General features: G+C 39.2%; 1 protein-coding gene across 1 annotated transcript in view; it reads right to left on the bottom strand.

Moving 5' to 3' along the window:
• Positions 1 to 19,781, bottom strand: part of ralgapa1 (Ral GTPase activating protein catalytic subunit alpha 1) — a 36,411-nt gene that overhangs the window by 14,545 nt on the left and 2,085 nt on the right. The window contains exons 2-37 of the mRNA XM_055155099.1: positions 19,628 to 19,743; positions 19,157 to 19,295; positions 18,836 to 19,044; positions 18,440 to 18,760; positions 18,210 to 18,365; positions 18,039 to 18,107; positions 17,532 to 17,680; positions 17,328 to 17,451; positions 17,103 to 17,249; positions 16,830 to 16,920; positions 16,561 to 16,725; positions 13,913 to 15,643; positions 12,402 to 12,526; positions 12,075 to 12,309; positions 11,800 to 11,988; positions 11,553 to 11,723; positions 11,029 to 11,222; positions 10,848 to 10,946; positions 10,615 to 10,770; positions 10,058 to 10,186; positions 9,829 to 9,954; positions 9,363 to 9,421; positions 9,131 to 9,239; positions 7,529 to 7,639; positions 7,360 to 7,428; positions 7,110 to 7,247; positions 6,847 to 7,030; positions 5,744 to 5,862; positions 5,508 to 5,627; positions 4,847 to 5,426; positions 4,630 to 4,745; positions 4,406 to 4,530; positions 2,513 to 2,584; positions 2,156 to 2,279; positions 1,889 to 2,044; positions 551 to 709 (exon numbers count right to left, since the gene is read on the bottom strand). Of these exons, the coding sequence (XP_055011074.1) occupies positions 551 to 709; positions 1,889 to 2,044; positions 2,156 to 2,279; positions 2,513 to 2,584; positions 4,406 to 4,530; positions 4,630 to 4,745; positions 4,847 to 5,426; positions 5,508 to 5,627; positions 5,744 to 5,862; positions 6,847 to 7,030; positions 7,110 to 7,247; positions 7,360 to 7,428; positions 7,529 to 7,639; positions 9,131 to 9,239; positions 9,363 to 9,421; positions 9,829 to 9,954; positions 10,058 to 10,186; positions 10,615 to 10,770; positions 10,848 to 10,946; positions 11,029 to 11,222; positions 11,553 to 11,723; positions 11,800 to 11,988; positions 12,075 to 12,309; positions 12,402 to 12,526; positions 13,913 to 15,643; positions 16,561 to 16,725; positions 16,830 to 16,920; positions 17,103 to 17,249; positions 17,328 to 17,451; positions 17,532 to 17,680; positions 18,039 to 18,107; positions 18,210 to 18,365; positions 18,440 to 18,760; positions 18,836 to 19,044; positions 19,157 to 19,295; positions 19,628 to 19,743 (7,082 nt within the window). The remainder of the gene's footprint in view (positions 1 to 550; positions 710 to 1,888; positions 2,045 to 2,155; positions 2,280 to 2,512; positions 2,585 to 4,405; positions 4,531 to 4,629; positions 4,746 to 4,846; positions 5,427 to 5,507; positions 5,628 to 5,743; positions 5,863 to 6,846; positions 7,031 to 7,109; positions 7,248 to 7,359; positions 7,429 to 7,528; positions 7,640 to 9,130; positions 9,240 to 9,362; positions 9,422 to 9,828; positions 9,955 to 10,057; positions 10,187 to 10,614; positions 10,771 to 10,847; positions 10,947 to 11,028; positions 11,223 to 11,552; positions 11,724 to 11,799; positions 11,989 to 12,074; positions 12,310 to 12,401; positions 12,527 to 13,912; positions 15,644 to 16,560; positions 16,726 to 16,829; positions 16,921 to 17,102; positions 17,250 to 17,327; positions 17,452 to 17,531; positions 17,681 to 18,038; positions 18,108 to 18,209; positions 18,366 to 18,439; positions 18,761 to 18,835; positions 19,045 to 19,156; positions 19,296 to 19,627; positions 19,744 to 19,781) is intronic.

Genomic DNA, 19,781 nt, shown 5'->3' with positions numbered 1-19,781 from the left:
GGGAAATAACGTAAGGCTGAACACTGAGCAATGAGCAAATGAATAGTAAATTATTGGATTGAGGCTTTGGTTTACTGGTTTATCCAATTGTTTGCTAGTGGAATCCACAATAACCATTAATGTCAGGACTTTTATTTAATTTATTTGTGAACCAGATCTCTAAGCCATGCACTCTGTACTGTGCTTTCAGGACCATAAGCCAGAGAATATCTCATTTTACTTGTTTTTAGATTTATGATAATTCAATATTTTGTCCTGTAGAATGAATGAAACAGAATACAGTTATATCATTAGTGCTATGGTATCTATGTCACAGAGAAAAAACAGAATTTTATTGTGTTAAGTCTTTCAAAATAGAGTTATGCTATTGTTGTTGTGGTATTAATGTCTATGGGTTTAGACAGAAATTAACCAGAGCCCAAGACTTGAGGGCAATGTCTATGAAGGTTTTTCATTGAAGGAAAAAGTTCTTTATGTCCAACATACATACACAAATCTATGACCTTTAGACAGGCATTTAAATGTATAAGATATTTTCTTATTATTATACCTCTGGCTTCTTGAGTATGTGGATGGAGTACATGTGGTTCTTCATTGGGTAAATGATGATTAGCACATCTCCAAACTCTGTGGGGATGATTCCTCGTCTGTAATCTCTGGAATGTTCTGACCACACAATATGGACCTCATCATTGCCCAAGTGTCTGAGCTGAAAGAAAAAGCACATGAAATCAACACAAGGTACTAGAATAAACATTTAGGTGTGTCTTATAAATACAAAACTGTAAATCAATGCCAGAACACAGGCTCGATGGTCAATATCCATCATAAAGCCAAGGCTTTGTAATATGTGTATGTGCTGCACGTGGCCCTGAGGTGATGGAGTGAGCAAGTGAGGGACAGAGAGGAGACAAGACAGAGTGAATGTGCCCAAAAGATCGAGCTCAGACTGAAGACGGATGGGATTAAGTCCAATGTTCTGTGTACAGCATTCACTCAGGGAGGCAACAGCAAGCACACCTGACTGCTTTGTCATTAACCTTCATGTCGACAAAAATGCCTTCTGAAACACTCCATAAAACATGAGAACAATTCTAATACCAATTTACCTACATGAGAGGGCCTAAAAACCAGTACAGACACTGTGACAGAACAAAACAGCAATGCAGCTAAAGTGCTGCTTCACAGGGGTGAATACATTTATGCTTGAATATTGTGTAGCACTTTAACCTCTGGTAAAGAATAGTATGTCTTAGAGCCTGTGGCATTAGTCTTTGCATTAATGTATCTGGGGACACAGACATGAGCGTGTGTCTGGTGGGGTTAACCACTTCAGTGTGTACAAGAGCATATGTGTTTGATGGGGCCATCAGCTGATCAGGGAGACGAATGGTGTCAGACCAGGCACTGATAATCCAATCAGCTGCCTGAAGCGACATGATAGGCCGAGAAGCAGGAAGTATGATGTGATTAAAAGGACATTACGGCCATGTGCACAGAGCCAAGAGCCTGGGGGATGACAGGTGTACAGATCGGCACACGCAGCACACCCCTCCACGTTAACTGTGTTATAGAGAATTAATGCAACATTTATACGTACAAATCAACATAAAAATCAACAGATGTGTGTAAACCCATGTATTCATAACCATAAGTGTAATTTTATCATGGCTAAGGCTCTTTCCCCATGAGACTTTCTTGATTTGATTCAGGCAAATTTCCACAATACACACAATGAATATTAAAAACACTTATTTGCCAGTATTACTAATAAGGACTGTTGCAGGACAATAAAAAATGAATGCAACAATTGTCCCCCAATTAGTTTTAGTGTCATAAAGTCAGGAGCTGCACTGTGATTCAGCGAGTAGCAGTTGTAGTGAGTTACCTTCTTGGTGAGGTTGTGGTCCTGGTCATGAGGCATGCGTGTGGAGACGTGGTAGATCACCTCTGTGGTGGATGTGGCATAATATGGTGTGGTCTGGCCTGTGCTGCGGTTACGTTGCAGACCTCCCATGAAGCCACAGTGAGTTGTAAGATCCACCTGAGAGAACAGTTAAAAGGTATGCAATAAAACCACAGTAACACTAGTAAAAATAATATTGGAATGCTTTTAGGTATAACTTTACTATATGTTCTTTAAAGTTGCTCTTACCTCCCAGCCCAGGCCTGAAACAAAGTCCTCATAAGCTTGGCTGCCCGCTGTGTTGGTGAGAATGGAGTGTTTGTCCTCTTGACCTTCAGCTACATAAAACACTGCAATTTTGTGTGTCTCACGGCTATAAGAGAAAAAACCCAATTAAAGAGCAATTCAAAAGTAAAAAAGTTAAAAGCCTTATGTCCTCATTTAGTATATATATATATATATATATATATATATATATATACATATATATATAAAGCAGGCGTGGCCCTAAATGTTTAACTATAAATTACACGCCAACTGAACATCTAATTTTACCAGAAGAATAACTGACAGTGTTAAAAGTGAATCATTTTGGTCCGTTCTTACCATTGCCGTGAATCCAAGTTCTTCAACTCCCTCAGTAATTTCTCATTTTTCCTCAACAAATGAAAGCTACTCCTACAACACAAATAAAAAAAATAAGTAGTATAGTCATCCATACACATTATTTTAACCTTTTATCCACATTGTTGCCAAGTTTTTTTTTTCCTAAATCAACCATGGATAGTATGTGCTAGGTAATATTACATGTTGCAGGACTAGCACTACAAAAGGATTCAAACATCTGGGAATACAGAAGTCAGTGTAAATAATAATCTTCAAAGACTAACCCTCAACTCCCACTTATTTTCAACAATAGTGGATTCTGATTTTTAATTCATTACCGTTTACGGGATTTTACATTTACAAAGTGGAAAGAGTATGACTAGTCCAGAAAAGCATCCAGGAACCAGTCACCAACCTCAACACCCCCAAAAATAAAACCAAGACTCGATCAGTAAAGCTTGGAGTGGCCTGATAATGACACATCATTCTCGTTGCTCTTTGAGTGAGGAGAAAAAGAGAGAAAGAGCGGGAGATAAAGACGGGGAGAGAGAGAGCAATTTGCTCTTTATTAAACTGATACTTGGTAATGGCCTCATTCTCTGCTTTCAAAGACTCCATTTACACCCTGGATTATAGGGAAAAGCATAAAAGGGGACACACATGTGCAGACACACGGCGCGCAGGGGTGAATGTCAGCATCTCCTGTGGGTAATGCCCCACATGAATACCTTGAGAGACAGATGGGGGCAATAACACATAATTAGTTAATCTGTTCTCCTGTTTATTCACCTAAATACTTCATTTTCACCCCTCCTGCTTTTTCATATTCTCTTGATTATTTTGCTCCATTTCAATTTTTGTTTTTCTCCGCCATGATGAATACACGAGCACCATTCATCCTAATTCACCACTTCTCCCTCCATCATTCTTTTCTTTGACTACAGCCTTTTTATCCAAACTCTAAATGGGCTTAGTTTGATCAATAGCCTACTGTATTCATTATGACAGTCACAGTCTCTTGGACATACACACACCGGCATAAATGCATAGTGTTAAGAAATCTATTGTGCACGCTCAATGCAGGCAGTGTAATTCTAAGTATGAAGAGCCATGAGTGTCCATTAGCCAGCGAGGCACATTTATCATGATACCTTCACATTGTGTGTCTTAACCCAGAGTCATTGAGGGGATGAAATGTAACAACATGTGAAAAGAAACATGAGGTCCAATTAGCACAAAACTTTATCTTCATCTCATTTGCATGTAAGGACTGCTCGACAAAAACAACTCCCACACACCACACTCACCACAACCTGAGAGAAAAACTAGGAACATTTCGTGAAGTCTAATACATACTGTAAAATCTTCTAAAAGCAAGTCTATTCATTCACTGTAGGGCTGGGAAATACTACAGCCACGTGCACACACAAATATTTTCATCCCTCATATTGATCAATCACAGTTTGCAATATGAGTTTTGTCTTATTCAGAAACAAATAAAAGACTTTCAATATTATTTATGAACATAAACAACTTTACTAAACTCTCCAAACCGTATGCTTTTACTAGCAGGATTGGATGCTTATCATTGACAATTAGAGATAACTGGATCTTGATCTCTTTTTTTTAAAAATAATGATAATAATAATAATAATAATAATAATAATAATAATTATTATTATTATTATTATTATTATTATTATATATTATTATTATTATTATTATTATTACTATTATTATTATTATTACTATTATTATTATTACTATTATTACTATTATTATTATTACTATTATTATTATTATTATTACTATTATTATTATTATTATTATTATTATTCACTCCCTACATTCAATGATGGTAAAATGGAGATGACTAAAACATGGCTGTCTCACCTCTTTTCCCAGGAGTTTAGACCCAATATGTTGATCAGTAATCTGCAGTAGTAAAAGGCTGACTGGGGTGTCTCTGTGTCTGGCTCAGGATGTGGCATGGCCCTCATGTTCAATTCTTCACCTCTCTGAAATATTTCACAATTTAAAAAAAAAATAAGTTAAAATACTTTACAAGATATAATTAAGTGGATCAACAGACAAAAGCTAATCTGAACATTACATACTTGAAGAACAAAGTCTTTCTCGGCTGCACTCTGCTTCAAAATGGCATTAATCACATCATTCTCCTGCTTCTCCGAAACACAGGCTGGAGGTGGTGCAGGAATGTTAAGTGGCATGCCTGGCAAGAAAATGGGATGGATACATGTAAAGCAAGTCAAAATCTTTGTGACAATTTTCGTTCCTATATGTCAACAAATATAACTCAGTAAACATGTGTACCAGCTCTTTGCAGACACTCGGGACTGGAGTATCCCATGTATTGCAGCATTTCATCCAGGGCATCTTCTCCTTCTCTCAGTGAATCCCACGCTGGCACAACCTCCCGACACACACGTTTAGCTGATGGTGGGGCTAATGTCTGTTCCAGTCCCGGTTCACTTTTGTCATCTTCATCATTCACTTCCTGTTCCTTCTTGTTTTCCTCATCTTGGTCATCCTCTGCATCAACCTCTTCTTGATCTCCTTTCTCCATTTCAACAACTTTCCTCTCTTCCTCTTCTTCTTGTGACTCCTCCCTCTCGTCCTCTTGGTCTTCTTCCTCTTCCTTGTTTACTTCCATTCTTTTGGGTAGACTTCCTGGTGGGGTGCGTAAATGGAGGTTTGTAGTGTGAGTTGCCTGTATATGAGACAGGAGTATATGTGCTGGGCTGCTTGGGCTAGTAGGGGGTGGCCCATAGAGGACAGCAGAATCCCAGGAGTGTTTTCCAGCTACATCTCGGACAATGACACGGACACACGCTGGAGCTGAAGACAAACCAGCGGTCATGCCACCTCCCGGCACACCCGACTCTGACCGGATCTAGGAATAAAAAATAAATAAATTAAAAATCACTATATATATTTGCATAAAATTGGGAAATGTTGTATATCACCTGCATACCTGAAGTACAGAGAGTAGTGTGGTGCCATTCAGAACCAAAAATTGTAGATTAGGTGAGTGGAAAAGTTCTGGTCCAAGATCTGCACTCTCAGAATATGGGTTGTCATGGTTTTCGCACACCTATTAGACAAAATCAGAATTCAACAAAAAAAAAAAATACAGATTGTTTTTTTCCCAAATTGTTCATGCCTGCTGAAATTACTTTTTGGTCAGATTTAAATGCACAAGGGCAGTACCTGGCTGGACAGAGTGGCTGGCCCTCCGGACATGGGATAGTGTCCTAGGTGGTTGACAAGGTGATTGATGACTGTTCTGGCTGCGATGGATACCAAACCCTGTTGGATACGACTCCGAACTGTGGACACATAAATATGACATAAAGTTATTAAAAAGTATTTACAAAAGTAGATGAAATGCAGGAAAACATTTAGAATTTATCCAGAAAAAGTCACACAACCAGTGTGTACATAGTTTATCCCATGCTGTGAAGAAGCCAATGCCATCACATACTGTGCTGCCAGAAGATCCTGGCTAATAAACATTATTATGTACACAGCAGGAGACAGCTCCTTATTGACGACTGTGTGTAGAGTACAGATATGTATTGACTTGACATTCTCAACAACCTCCGCAATCCCAGAAAAAGCAAAGAAAATACACTTGAAATAAAATAAAAACATAGCTTAAAAACAGCAATTGAAATATCAAGAATCAAACACAAAAGTTGAGTTGATTTAATAATATATGTACACAGAAATAGAGATACAAAGTGCAAAGAATACAATCTGAAGACAGGAGTAGCAGGGGCATGGTCTATCCAGGTGCTCCAGTCATTAGACTAGTCACTGTGTCCTGGTGGCACCCAGCAGGGGACAATACACAGTCTCACACGGACTCACAGCGCAGCCACATACATACACACTCAAGCGCCTCCCCTAATATGCACTGAGAGGCAATGGTCTTTAAGGCGGTGGGTCACACAGTTCCACATGGCTTAGTGACATCAGGGACAATTATTAGATCATAAAAAATGTATTTACAACTAATCTGATACCGGTTAAGATTTTTATTATGTGTTTTATTTAGATCATTCAGTTATATTGCTGTTAGAAAGTGAGTAACGGCAGTATCTGGTTTGTTTAAAATGTATTTCATTTTTAAATTGTAACATTTTATGGAGCATAGGATCTGTTTTACAGTCATCTTGTTTTGTATGTAAGGTGTATTGTAACCCCATGTGGTCTGAGCTTTGGGGTGGAGATTGAAGATGGTGGATGACATTTGGATCAATACAATCAACCCACCTTGCTTCATGTGGCCATTTTAAACTATAACTTACCTTCTGTGACAGGCTGCAGTTTGGCGGAGCGCTCAGACTCTGGACTGTGGAGAGGTTCTGGTTCTCGCAAACACTCTAAAGGTAAGAATGGGTCGTAGTCTGCAGTAAACAGGTCTGACAGCTGCAGGGGGAAGTATTTGGGACTACTGAACGACTGTGCTCCATATACACAGCCATGTAACACCTGTAGAAAATAGTTATGTTATGATTTGTAACATCTTGGTTTTGTTTATTGTATGATATTAAAGCGGATACAAGCATACTTTGTAAATACAGCTCAGAAGGGTTTTAGTGGGTTGGTCTTTCTCTGGGGGGCTCCTTGAGTGAACAGGCTGAAGAAGCGTTTCAGGAGGTAGAGCCATGACCCAGTCCAGAAGGCACAAGAGCAGAGATACTACCAACTAAAAAAAGACAACACACATGTATGCATAATTAATAATATTGCAAAGGATCAGAAACTTGGACTAAACTACAAAAATACAAAATATAGACAGTAATGAAATAACAGATTACCCTTTTGTCAAGTTCATGTGGGGAAGACTCAGTAGCTGGTAGCAAGTAAGTGATTGTGGCGATCAAAATCTGTAAGATATAAAAATAATTAACCAGAGAAAAGTAAGGATTTGACCAACAAAAACACATGTATATCAAAATATGTGCTTTAATGTACTGTATGTATTACCTCAACAATCTTCTTTGGCATGTCAGGGGGAAATTTCTGAAGATGATCTACATAGCTGATCAGAAGATGAAGAATATCCGATGCCACTAATGCTACATTTTTGTTGGAATACTGAAAGAAACAAAACCATATAAAGACAGAAATTAAATTATAAATTAAATAAAATCGTTTTTTTTCCAAGTAAAAGTTTAAAAAAAAAAGATATTCTTCTAGGAAAAAAGACGTCAAAAGTGTGTCAAAAGATGAGACTGGATGCTAGAAACGTAAATATATTGTCATTATTAATATTCAATTTCAATTCACTATGCTATTCTTGTCTATTAGTTGTTAATCACATTGATAGTAAAACTAGTTTTCAAAGCAGCTATTACAATTTCAACAATAAACTACAAAATATGGAAAACTTGAATAGCAGTACAAAGGGAACAGAAATAAGTGGCTTTGAATGAAACTATGATAATCCCTCAAGCTGTATGTATGAGTGCCTGTATGTGTGCAGTCCATGGCTGAGGCTACTGGCTGCTGTGACGGCAAGAGATTCAAAAGTGTGTGCATGATACACAGCTTGTGGCACTCCCTCTGGATTAGTCTCCTATCTGAAGGAGGACCAAACATATTGATGGTCCAGGGTTTGCTCCCAGGAGTAAGTGAATGCAAGCACAGTTGTGTGTGGTACAGAGTGTAACGGGGCCATTGGCTGCCGATACACATGCTGGGGATTCCAAGGTGGAGAAGGTATGTGTGTGTCCATCTTGAGCCATTTGGCCACAGATGAGACAGCAAATGTTGGACTGTATTGTTTTGAAATGGACAAGACCAACTGAGGCCATTTCCCCATTTCTAAACATCAGCAATAATATCCAACAATGTTTCCCAGAACCGGAAGCTTAAATATTCAACCCACAGATCCATGTGCCATATTGAAGAATTAGAAAGCAAGCAGCAAGTCTGTTTAATCAACAGCATAAAGATAGACTATTAAAAATAAATTGACTGAGCAGAGCATTTACCAAAGTACTACACAGTGCACTATGAAAAGGTACATTTAATTACAGAATAACACCAACTTTTACATTACGGCAACTAACATCGTATGATTTGATTGTATACTGTAATTAATAACAAAAATGTGCTATCAGTTTCACCCGCACGAAGATTAGGAAGTAACAGATGTTGTGTATGTCTGTGTGATCAGCCAGTTCTGACAGCTTTGAACTGGAACCATGGCTTTGGTGTGATTTTGCTGGATCAGAGTTAAAACACAACCACAACAGTCAAATTAGTTTGAAAAACATCCTGCTGAGTTATATGAACTATTATATTGGACATTTATTTATTTATTTATTTGTTTTGCATTGCCCTCTTTTTATTTATTTATTTTTTTTATCTGGGATCGCCACAACAAATCAGTTGATTTAGAAGCTGTAACAATTTTAATGAATCTTACCAACAACTGCATGCATCTCAAGCAAGAAATTAATTTTCTTTGGGATAAATAAAGTATCTATATATCTATCTATCCAAGATTTGATCCTGGGACATTTTTCTACATTGTTCTTAATATTAAAAGAAAATATTTAGATAATATAAGCAATGCCTGACCTTTAAAGTAACACAGATGACATTGAGAGCTTCCTTAATCTGAGGATGCTGAGTGCCATGAGCCAACTCTTCACACAGCCAGATGCCCAGACTACACAAAGCCACACACCTACACAATGATCAAACAAATAAAGTAAGCGCAGATTAATATAACTATATACTATATAATATAAATGGATTTTAAATAAAGGTATAATGGTGATTTTGTTTGTATTCACAAAGTAGATCTTACCTAGCTGGAGCAGAGGGCTCATCTCTTGCAGATGTTAGAATTGTTTTGATGATGTGTTCCTAAATACATAAAAGATAAAGCGTGAAGATTAAAAACTAGATGTAAAAAAAAGTCATATTCAGATCATTATTAGTGTAAAAAAGGTATGAGATGAAGATAATAAGCCAGCAAACACATTCAAGCATGGTGTTGCTTAGTTGGTGCTAATGACCACATACGGATTCTTACCAAGTTTCTACCTTACAAAAAACAGTGGCAGGCCTGAGATACAGCCGTGCATGTCAATATACTGTTTACAGAGCAAAAACAACAACAGCAGTATAACTCCCATAGCTCTGGATGGTTACATGAATTGATGATGAGACATTAACCTATTAGTCCGCTTTAGAGAGACTGGGACTGCTCTGAGTGTCCATCAAAATGACTGCAATATTTTCTGTTGACTTATTAATTGCAGGCGTTTTACCTTGACATCTGGAAACTTGGTGATCACTACATCAGCTGTGGTTGGATGCAGGGCGGGAAGTTCTCCATAGAAGTTTGGAAAACAAACAAGAGATCCAAGGAGGATCTGAGCCTCCACTCTAGGAGCCTGAATTGTAAACATGCATTGGACATTCTGATACTGTTTAAACAAGTGTTAAATATTTTAATGAATGCATTAAAATTTTAATTAAAATGTAAAATGTAAATACATTTAATGATGAGCAGGCAGTAACTCTAGACGCTGCAATAATGAAGTCAATGATCAACATGGTGGCTCCAGGAAGTCCAATACTGAAGAACCTTGGGCTACAATGCTTTATAATGGTGTTCACAATGTCCTGCATTGGAAGAGATTGAAATATGTCAAACTGTATGCACTGTAGAAGTAAACATAATTTATGGTAAATGGTAAATGGTCACTTTTTCTATAGCGCTTTTCCACCTTCAAGGCACTCAAAGCGCTTTACAACAAGGAACCACTCACCCATTCCACACACGCAGACACTGTGGGCAAAGTGGGTTAAGTGGATCTGACCACTCAACCTGTGATGTTTATGTCGAGAGCTGGATTCGAACCACCAACCTTCAGATCAGTGGGCGAATGCTCTACCAACTGAGCTACTGCCACCCAGTAAATGATATCAGTAAATGATAAATGACAAATATCCAGTGTTGAATATAAATAAACATTAGATAAAATACAGTATATACTTTTTTATATTGTATAGAGTATTCAGTAATTGTAGTATACTTTTATAAAAAATACCTGGTCTTGATGTTGCAATCCATGATGCATAATGTTGTAAAAATGTGTGACAAAGTCTGTATTTGGAGAAACGTCCTGCCGCCTTTTCATGATTCTGCAGATGAGTTTGTAGGCATGAAGCTTTCCTTGTTTGTAGCGCTCTGTTAGCATGGTGGCCTGCAAGATCAAAGAGGTTTATTGGTACAGATATTTGTTAGTCATCTGTATGTTTATATGTTTAACATTCTTTCTACCTTGAAAAGCCAAGGTGTGAGAATCCTCAGAGGTGGAATTAACACAGGTGGTGGAGGAGATGACTGGTTGTCCAGAGAAATTCCTAAATTATCTCTTATCTAAAAAAGTAGTAAAGTTTTATAAGACATTGCAAATTGCAAGAAATTGTACCATTTTAAACATCTATTTGTCTGTACATACCTTGGCAAGACTTTGCCAAAGTTCACACAAATAATCAAAGACCTGAGCATGGATCTCTGGGTCTTTGATACTATTGACATCCCCGAGGATACCCAGCATTCGCCTCCACATTACCGTGGCAACATCAGCATGCCACCCAGTTAAAGAGCCACCCGCCATTACACTGCAGTCTTCGCTCGGAAACTCACTGGTTTCTATTCAGAAAAACCAAACCAAACAAAACAAAAAAACATAAAATTGTTTCTGAATTACAATGTTGGGAGTGTTGAATCATTTTACTGGGTCTACAAAGGGGTCTAAAAATAATATACACTAAAATATTAAACTAAGGGCGGAACTAATGGACTAATTATGACTGTAATAGAATATTGTTAACTCTTAGTGGTTTTGGATAATAATCCTCTCTATAAAGGAATGCTCATCAAGTTGAAAATGTAATGATTAATAATGAAAATAATATTTAAATTAATATTTTTAATATATAATATAATATTTATTTATAATGTATATTTTAGCATTATTACCAAGGTCATCTGGTGTTTGAAGGACAGAATTGTGGAGTTTTTGGTCAAGCTGCAGGTGGGTATGTGAGTGGGAGCGTGAGTGATCAGCATGCTCTGTGGTCATGGTGGCAGGAGAAGGCGTCTGGGAACGAGACCCTCCAAGAGAATGCATGGGAGATGCACTCTCTGAACCTAAACACAAACATGTTTGTATAACTGTATCAGGTCAATGTGCTTACGCATGTAAAGAATTTGAGCAGTAACCTACCAGTAACAGTGACTGTGTGACTTAGACTACTTGTCTCAGAGTCAATGTGGAGCGTCGTCAGGCTGGCAACTTCATGTTCTTCACTGGCCACGCCCCCTCCTAAACTGTCCTGGTCCAGTGAGCTTCCTCTACCTCCTCCTCCAGACCCCGCTGCACCTCCTCCACAGGATTCTGAGCTAAAAGTAAAATCTAAAAAAAAGAATGTGCTTATCAGTACTAACAAATTCATTTTCATTATTCATTCATCAGATGACCCAGATGTGAATATTTCTTACTATCAAACTTGCACGTTGAATACTGAAAAGCGTTGAAAGAATCTGACTGGCTGTCTGAGCTAATGACATCTGAACCGCTGGCACTGGCAGGTGAGGTCCACTCAGAAGGAACTCCTGGGTCATCTATGGGCCTGGGATCATCTGAGGGTCTAGATCCTGGACTTTGAGTGGCTTCAAGGAGCTCGGGCAAATCCCTGGGGACCTCCAGACTGCCTGGGCTGCTGCCACGTCGACCCTGAGGGTTGAAGAGGAAAACCATAGTCTGATAAACACTAAAACTAGTTCAATGCATGGACACAATTTGTGTATTTCAAGTGGTACACTGACCGAACTTCCTTTGGTTCGCAGTCTTTCCTGGATAAATTCATCCATGAGGTCTGAAAAGTTGGGATTGCTGCTTCCGACATCAGTGGAGACAGGACGGGCCTTGGGGACCACCTCCTCTTTGTTTGCTATCCAGACAAAAAACACATTTTAAAAATAAAATTAAAAACAGAAAAAGCAATGACATGGACTGAGGGAAAAGTACAAACACACACATACACACAAATAATGGAAATGTAGACACAAAATTATTCAGTGGAAAACACCAATGACAACCACACAAAAAGCAAAAATACAATATGAACATTTAGTTATTTGCAAATTTGTTTGAGTCTGATTTGATCATTTAAAGTTCACCAAAATAACAGTCTTATTCAGGGATTAGTCATTTGTTATTAGAAATAAAAACCAAATTCAAAATTATGCTGTCTTGTCATGTAATACAAATTGCATGATTACAAAAACACACCCACTATCAAATTAACAAGAAGTCTAAGAACCTGATGTGAATGTACTGCAAATGGTAAGGTTAGAATGATGTTAAAAAGCCCCGCAGTTAGCAAGCAGATCAAAATACACAGAAGAAGCAGTGCAGGAGTTATTTTACACCATGCACACAGACAGACACACAAGACCAATGAGAAACTGGCAACACCTCGTTAGGTCCAAACAAGCAGCATACCAAAGGCCGGTATTAGTGGAGCAATGTTACTATGGATGATACAACAGTAAAGCAATGAGCTCCAGTATGACCGGAGACATGTAGTATTATTAACTGCAGCAAAGATGAGGTATGGACTTATTTGAGTTGTTGTCAGGGTATTTTGTAAATGAAAGTGTAGGTGAAAGCCAATACTTACAACTTAAATCTTACAGCAGCACAGAAAAGTTTAAATGTTTGCTGCCATCTAGTGGACAAATCGTTATGTTATATGTGGATGTCCCTGAATATTAATTTAACCAACTTAATACAATTGTATTTTTATGATGTATATTATTACTTGTGTTCAGGTTACTGTTCTGTATTTTACTTTTAGACTTGGAAGACATTTGAGGAATTTAGGTGCAGGCAACTTTCTTCTGAGCGACTTAAAACGGCTGAAATCCGGGGAGGAGGCGGATGAGGCCACATGCAACTTCAAGGAGAAAAGAGGAAGAGGTGGAGGGTGGAGGAAAAAAATGTTAAAATCCCAAAGCCGGTAGAAGTAATTGAAAAGAAGGATGGGGGGCCTCTAAATATAAGAAAAGGATGGGAGTAGGAGGGATCCGTAAAAAGGAGGCAGGCTGTAGCTACGTTTAAGAGAAAACACGTCAACAGTTTACATTTCAGTCCAGCAGCAAGATGATGAGTTTCAGCCAAAAATATCATTCCATCAGAACAAACCAGTTAAAAACAGCCAAAAAGAAAAAGAGTTGGTGTTTGTGTTTGGGTGAGTACATTTCTTTTCCAGTTAATGGCTGAACTTTAAAAGGTGATGTGTCCATTGTAAGAAGTCTTTGGTCACAATCCTCACCTGGAGTGGCCGTCTTTCTTCCAAAGTAGCCCAGGACATGGGAGTAGAGATCCTTTAGCGACGCATCACCCATAGTGGCTTTGGCCTGTCGCTGAGGCGACGAGCCCTGAGATGAGCCCTGACCACGAGGGCGGGGCTTAGATGACAGAGCATGAACAACACTCTTATAAACACCACCGAGAATAGCCCCTTGGTGATGACGTGAAACAGTGCCAGGCTCCTGGGAGCGTGAGCGAGACGCTCGCGATCGCAAGGCCGAACGTCCTAAACGGCCACGCACCCCTGATGACACGCTGGTGCTGCTAGATAACTCTGAATGTGCCTCAGAGTTCACTTTGGTTCCCATTGCAGGGCACTGTGGTCGGTCCTTGTCCCCTCCAGGTCCAGTTCTGTGATGCCCTGCTCCCTCAGCTCGCTCAGTCCCTGCTCCAGCTCTGTCATGGGCCCCTACTTTGTGGCTAATACCAGCCATAGACACAAACTTACCTGCTCCTCCTGAACCCAGCCTTCCTGACCCGGACACATGCCTGTCTCCAGCAGAGTGACTATGAGTGTGGAAGTGGCTGAGGCGTCGCAGCCTTGCTTTCCAATGTGCCTCTTTGCTCTCAAGGGGATTGTGAAATTGGACAGACTCCGTGGAGGGCCGGAAGCTCACATGAACACCCCCACAGTGATGCACTTTGGCACCCCGTTTCTTATCTACAGATTCAGTCAACTCAGTATTAGATTCTACACTGTTGTGGTCTTGGGAGTTGATACTAGATCCCTCATTTGGGTCCTCATCCTCTTTCCCTGAGTCTTCCATAAAATCACTTTTCAGTGCATTGTCTCCCTTTTTCTCCTTGTTTCCTATATGTCTTTCTAAACTTGCACTACTCTTGACTCTGGGTGATGGACACTGCAGCTCCAAACATTCATAAATGCTTCTCTGATCTGTTTCAATATCCTCAGCAGAATCTACACTGCTGTGTCTAACACCTTTGATTGCATGCCTGCCGTCACGACCAGGCTGAGCTTGGGTCATTTGCCTAACTTCTCCTATCTGCCCTGCACATTCAACTTCTGTTCTTTCTATGCTAGGTTCCACAGGTACAGTTGCATTGTTTTCTAGTGTATCAACACAGCAGTTCCTCTCCCCTTCTTCCATAATATTTTCACTTCCCTTATTAGTGAGGTAGTCTCGTATAGAGGAAAACAAATCATCTTCTAAGCCAGTTCCCTCTTCACTGTCCTCTGCATCCGCTTCTCTTTCAGCACAAAAAATAAAGGCAGAATCCCAGTCCTTCGCCCAATCAGAACTTGAATCCTGGCTTTTGGAACCAGCCTTCTCCCAAATATGATTACATAAACTATCATCATCTTGTTTCTCTGCAACTACATCACTGGGAAAAGTAATCGGGGAGGCAGAAGGAGAGGAGGGTGAGTGTGGTGGAGCCATGTGGCTATTGGCTGAAAGTAAGGAAGTAGCTGTGAGGTGCTCGTGAGGAGGATTCAGGTTTGAACAGGCATCCATTTCAGGCTCTTCACCTTTGACCCGTTCTGCGATGAAGGGCTCCATGATGTCTGATGCACTGCTGCTTCGTGCCAGAGTAGAAGAAGGTGGGCCATCCAGGTCACATGCCACGCCCTGGAAGACTTCGCCACAGGACACTGGAGGGGTCTCATCACTTTGGGAAGAGTGTCGCATACGAGTAGACCTGCTGCTCAGTGTGATTGGAGGGTCTTCCAGATCTGAATGAAAAAAGAGAATGGTGTTGCATATAAAAGAATACACACCACGAAGTGAAAGTAAAATTTAGACAACTAATTAATAGACCAAGACAGGCCAAACACTTAAAATGGGTACACTTACCTATTGGCTATTATAGCACACGACTAAAAATAAACAAAAATGAACTGAAAATGAAAGGAAATAAAAAAACAAAAAAAAACAAAACAAAAAAAACAGCCCTACCCAATCCAATAACATGCATAAATTACATCAGTGACTTATTTTTTGTGAGTTTTAGTAAAGACTGAACATGCAGGTTGTTTTGTAAAGATGACAAAGGCACTCATTCAGTGCAATGACAGAACAGCAGGCAGATGAGCAGTGCAAAGATAGTGTACCTGCTAACTGGTCAGCAAGGGGGGGTAAAAAGGGGTGGTGGTGGTGAAGGAGGACAGGAAGAGGCGGAGCCAGAGCAGGAGCACTCTTGGCACTGCGGATAAAGGCTGAGGAGAGCAGAGAGTCCCCAGTAGAGCAGCTACGCAGGGCTAAGAAAGGAGGAAGACAAGACAGAAGCAAGAAAGATAAGCACAGAAGAGTACAGAAGAGGAGAAATTTAGAGAGGTAAAAGAAGAAACTGGTATCAGAGGATTTAAAAGGTTTTGAAGGAAGGAAGAAACAAATTAGAATACAAGATATGTTTAGAGAAGGGGAGGAAGATTGTGTTTTGTGATTCAGAAGTTGCAGACAAATAGATTAAAGAGGGTTGGTAGAGGCAGTGAGAAGGTGAGACTCTCTTGAAAAACAAAACAAAACACTTATAATAATAATTATTATTATATACAACAATAACATTATACAACTACGTTTTTCAAACATGGAAGTGTATTTGATTAGAACCACTCAAAATCATTGAAATCACCCACACAGATTTACTAACCTACAGTCTTCTGACGGACTATACTCCGAGCCTTTTCGATCCCAGGTGAACCAGCAGTGGTAGCACTCCTCTGTCTCATAGCTGCAGCTTGGCCTGGTTGATCTCTGCTCCAACCTTTAGAGAAGGACCGGTCAACAATTTGTCGCTGGGTATCTGCACTGATACCTGTAGTGAAAAGTTTGTTTAAAAAGGGATATACTGTTAATATTAGTTATTTGTTTACTTAAATATATGTTTTAGTGTAAATAATTAATTTAATTTCAACTGACCTTTTCCTTTATGTTTCTTCTGTTTTTGTTCACTCAGTTTGTCCAAAGGCAATTCATTTAGATCTACACTGTAAAGGTTCCTGGCCAACACCTAAACAAAATAAAAATTATTATTTGGATTGGTTTTGTCTTAATATGTATTACATTTAGGCCTTCACATAAATGTTATATTGTTTCATTACATGGCCAGAAATGTGACAGACAGAGGAAATGGTTGTGTCCATTATATTAAAACCTTTATTGTGTTAAGTCTTTAGGACGAGGCTCTTGTACCTTAGTAAGTGTTTCCATAGTGAGGGACCACTCAGTGACAAGCTCCTCCCAGCAGGTCAGAGACGAGAGCACAGAGAGAAGATCATCCCATAGATCTCTGCTTATGTACACATTTAGATTTCCCTTAATCCAAGCTACAATCAGTGTCTGCAATAAAAAATAAAATAAAGCAATAGCAATAGCAATCTTTAGCAACTGCATCAAAAGTAGTTGTAAAAAATGCACCTGAAATATTGGTCCCGCCAATCTTCCTGACAGTGTGTTGTTCTTTTTGCCTTGAGGCATAATGGATGGAGGTCTCTTCATCACCGACTCTGTTACTCTCAACAAAACCAAGAGTATTTGCTCCCTGTGAAGCAATACATGGAATTAAGACCAAAAAAAAAAAACATACTGAACTTATTTAAATGTACCTGCCAAAATTCATACCATGTTTTCTGGTCCATGGTTTCATGCATGACAAGACTGCGGTAAATATTTAGCACACGTTTGCACATGTCCACATGCTCCTCCAAAAGGATCTTAATGTCATTAGCTGGTTCCAGGAGAAACACGTTTGATGAGTGGGTTATAAACACCTGTTAAAGAGATGAAAAGTCATCAGCGACATCAAATGTATTTAAAAGATTGAATATGTCTTGACTTTTAAAGAGGACATATTATCCTAAAAAATCAACTTTAATGAGCCTGATTTTAGGTGATAATACCGGTATATGAAAATTACAATCTGCTTGCAATGGTGAAGTGCCACTATAAAGAGATGAGGCCTATCAGTTCTGCAATTTGGAACACAAGGTCGATAGTACCATTTCTATTATAAGGCTATTCTAGATCAATGTTGCGGTTACAGGGAACAAAATGTAAAATGAGGATCTACTCATATTATAGTTCAATACTAAGTATCTGAAAATGCAATAGGTCTTATTTAACCATTACCTGAAGGGTGGTTTGAATCCCAGCATGAACACTATACTCCAACAATTCGCTGTCAACATCTTTGTTTCCCTGAAAGAGTTTAATAAAATTGCATAAACATATTGCACAACTTGTGAAGTAAATGCACTGCTTGTGAAATTATGTAAGCCATTTCATTCATCTAGATTTTACCTCATCCTCATTTTCTCTTGAATCACGATCAGTAGGATAGGGGCCCTCTTCTGGATCCTTCATAAATACTGGCTTATCCTCCATTGAGATCCACTCCTGGTAAACACGCACCACTTTACGCATAGCTGCAGCTTCACACATGGGGAGGAGGAAGGCCTGTGATATACAAGAGAAAAAAAATGTCAATATGAAATAGAAAAATAAAAGAAATCACTGAATACATGCAATACCTGTCTGAATATTTCTGTAATAAAGTTGACATTGGTTCGGGAGCTTGTCAGTACTCTCCTCACCACCTCCATGTCAGTTAACTGCTCCTCATCCATGGAGCACAAGGAGGAGGAGCTGGGTTCCCTCTCAGTCAGTGTAGATGTGTTCGAGTGGCTTTGTTCAGGTTCAGCCCCAAGCCCAGCCCCCATGACCTCCCCTCGAATGCCTCCTGGCCCTAAAGAAGGACCACTCACTTCCAGATGGTTGTCAGATCGAATCCCACCTCCGCCACTTTCATCTGAGCTCATAGCAGTGCGGGCTGCTAATCCTGCAGCTGCTCGCTACAAGGAAATATATGCATAGTTAAAAAAGATGTGTTCATGTTTTGTTTTTTTTTATATTTGTGATAATTTTACTTGAATATTCTTGGGCACATGTTCTCCTTCTATTCCTGGGATTTGAGTCTGGGTGTTAGGCCGTGGTTCAAGCCAAAATGAAACCAACCAACGAATAAAGATGACTCTGGCCTGGAGGAAGCTCTCCTTGGTGCAATAAATTGTCTCACCACCATCTTGTTCTTTGCGCACTACACTGTAATAAGGTTTAGGGCGCATTGGTGGCACATCTGAAAGAATAACAAAAATTACAATGAACAATTTAAACTTGACTACATATAATGTCATATATTATATGATGTCTGTATATATAATTCATGTTACTCAAATGACATTATTTACCAAGTAAAGGATTATATAGACTGGTCTCAGTGGCAAAGTTGGGGAAGATATGAGGAAGGTAAAACTTTCTGAAATGTCCAAAAAGAAAGCTGAAACCACGCTCATGGTTCTCCTTACTTCTCCACTCAAGTGATTTGGCCTGGTACAAAAATACAAACAAACAAAACAGTCTATGTTATAAAGAGAGGAACATACACACAATAGGGTCAAGTGGAGAAGAGCACCATTGTACAATTGAAGAATGCGTTAGTGTCTGTCTGAGTGCATGCATGTGCATGCGATCTCAGGGGAAATGCCAGAGCTGTCAGTTTGAAATGCCAGTTTGTCAGTAAAGTGTTACTTCAGCATAATAAATAATGCAACATAAGTTGGTTAAATGAAAGTTCAGATGCATAGCAAATTATAAACAGACACCGTACCTGGGTCTCCCATTAGTGCCATTAGTTGTGTTAGTTAGAAAATTGATAATACCTGGTTTACCATGTATTTGAGCAGAGCCTCTAAAAAATAAGCTGTGAGGTCTTCGTGGTTCTTGTCACCTGACTGCGGAGGAACCAATGGAGTTATTTCTTCTGGGGTAACTTGAGCTGCAAAAAGTGGATATTTGTATCAAAATGCTTTTGTT

Source organism: Boleophthalmus pectinirostris, unplaced genomic scaffold (genome assembly GCF_026225935.1).
Source record: "Boleophthalmus pectinirostris isolate CB_2022bp ecotype Guang Dong unplaced genomic scaffold, ASM2622593v1 HiC_scaffold_10, whole genome shotgun sequence".
Classification (NCBI taxonomy): Eukaryota; Metazoa; Chordata; class Actinopteri; order Gobiiformes; family Gobiidae; genus Boleophthalmus; species Boleophthalmus pectinirostris.
Note: the sequence above shows the minus strand (reverse complement) of the source record. Positions and strands in the feature narration are given on the sequence as shown.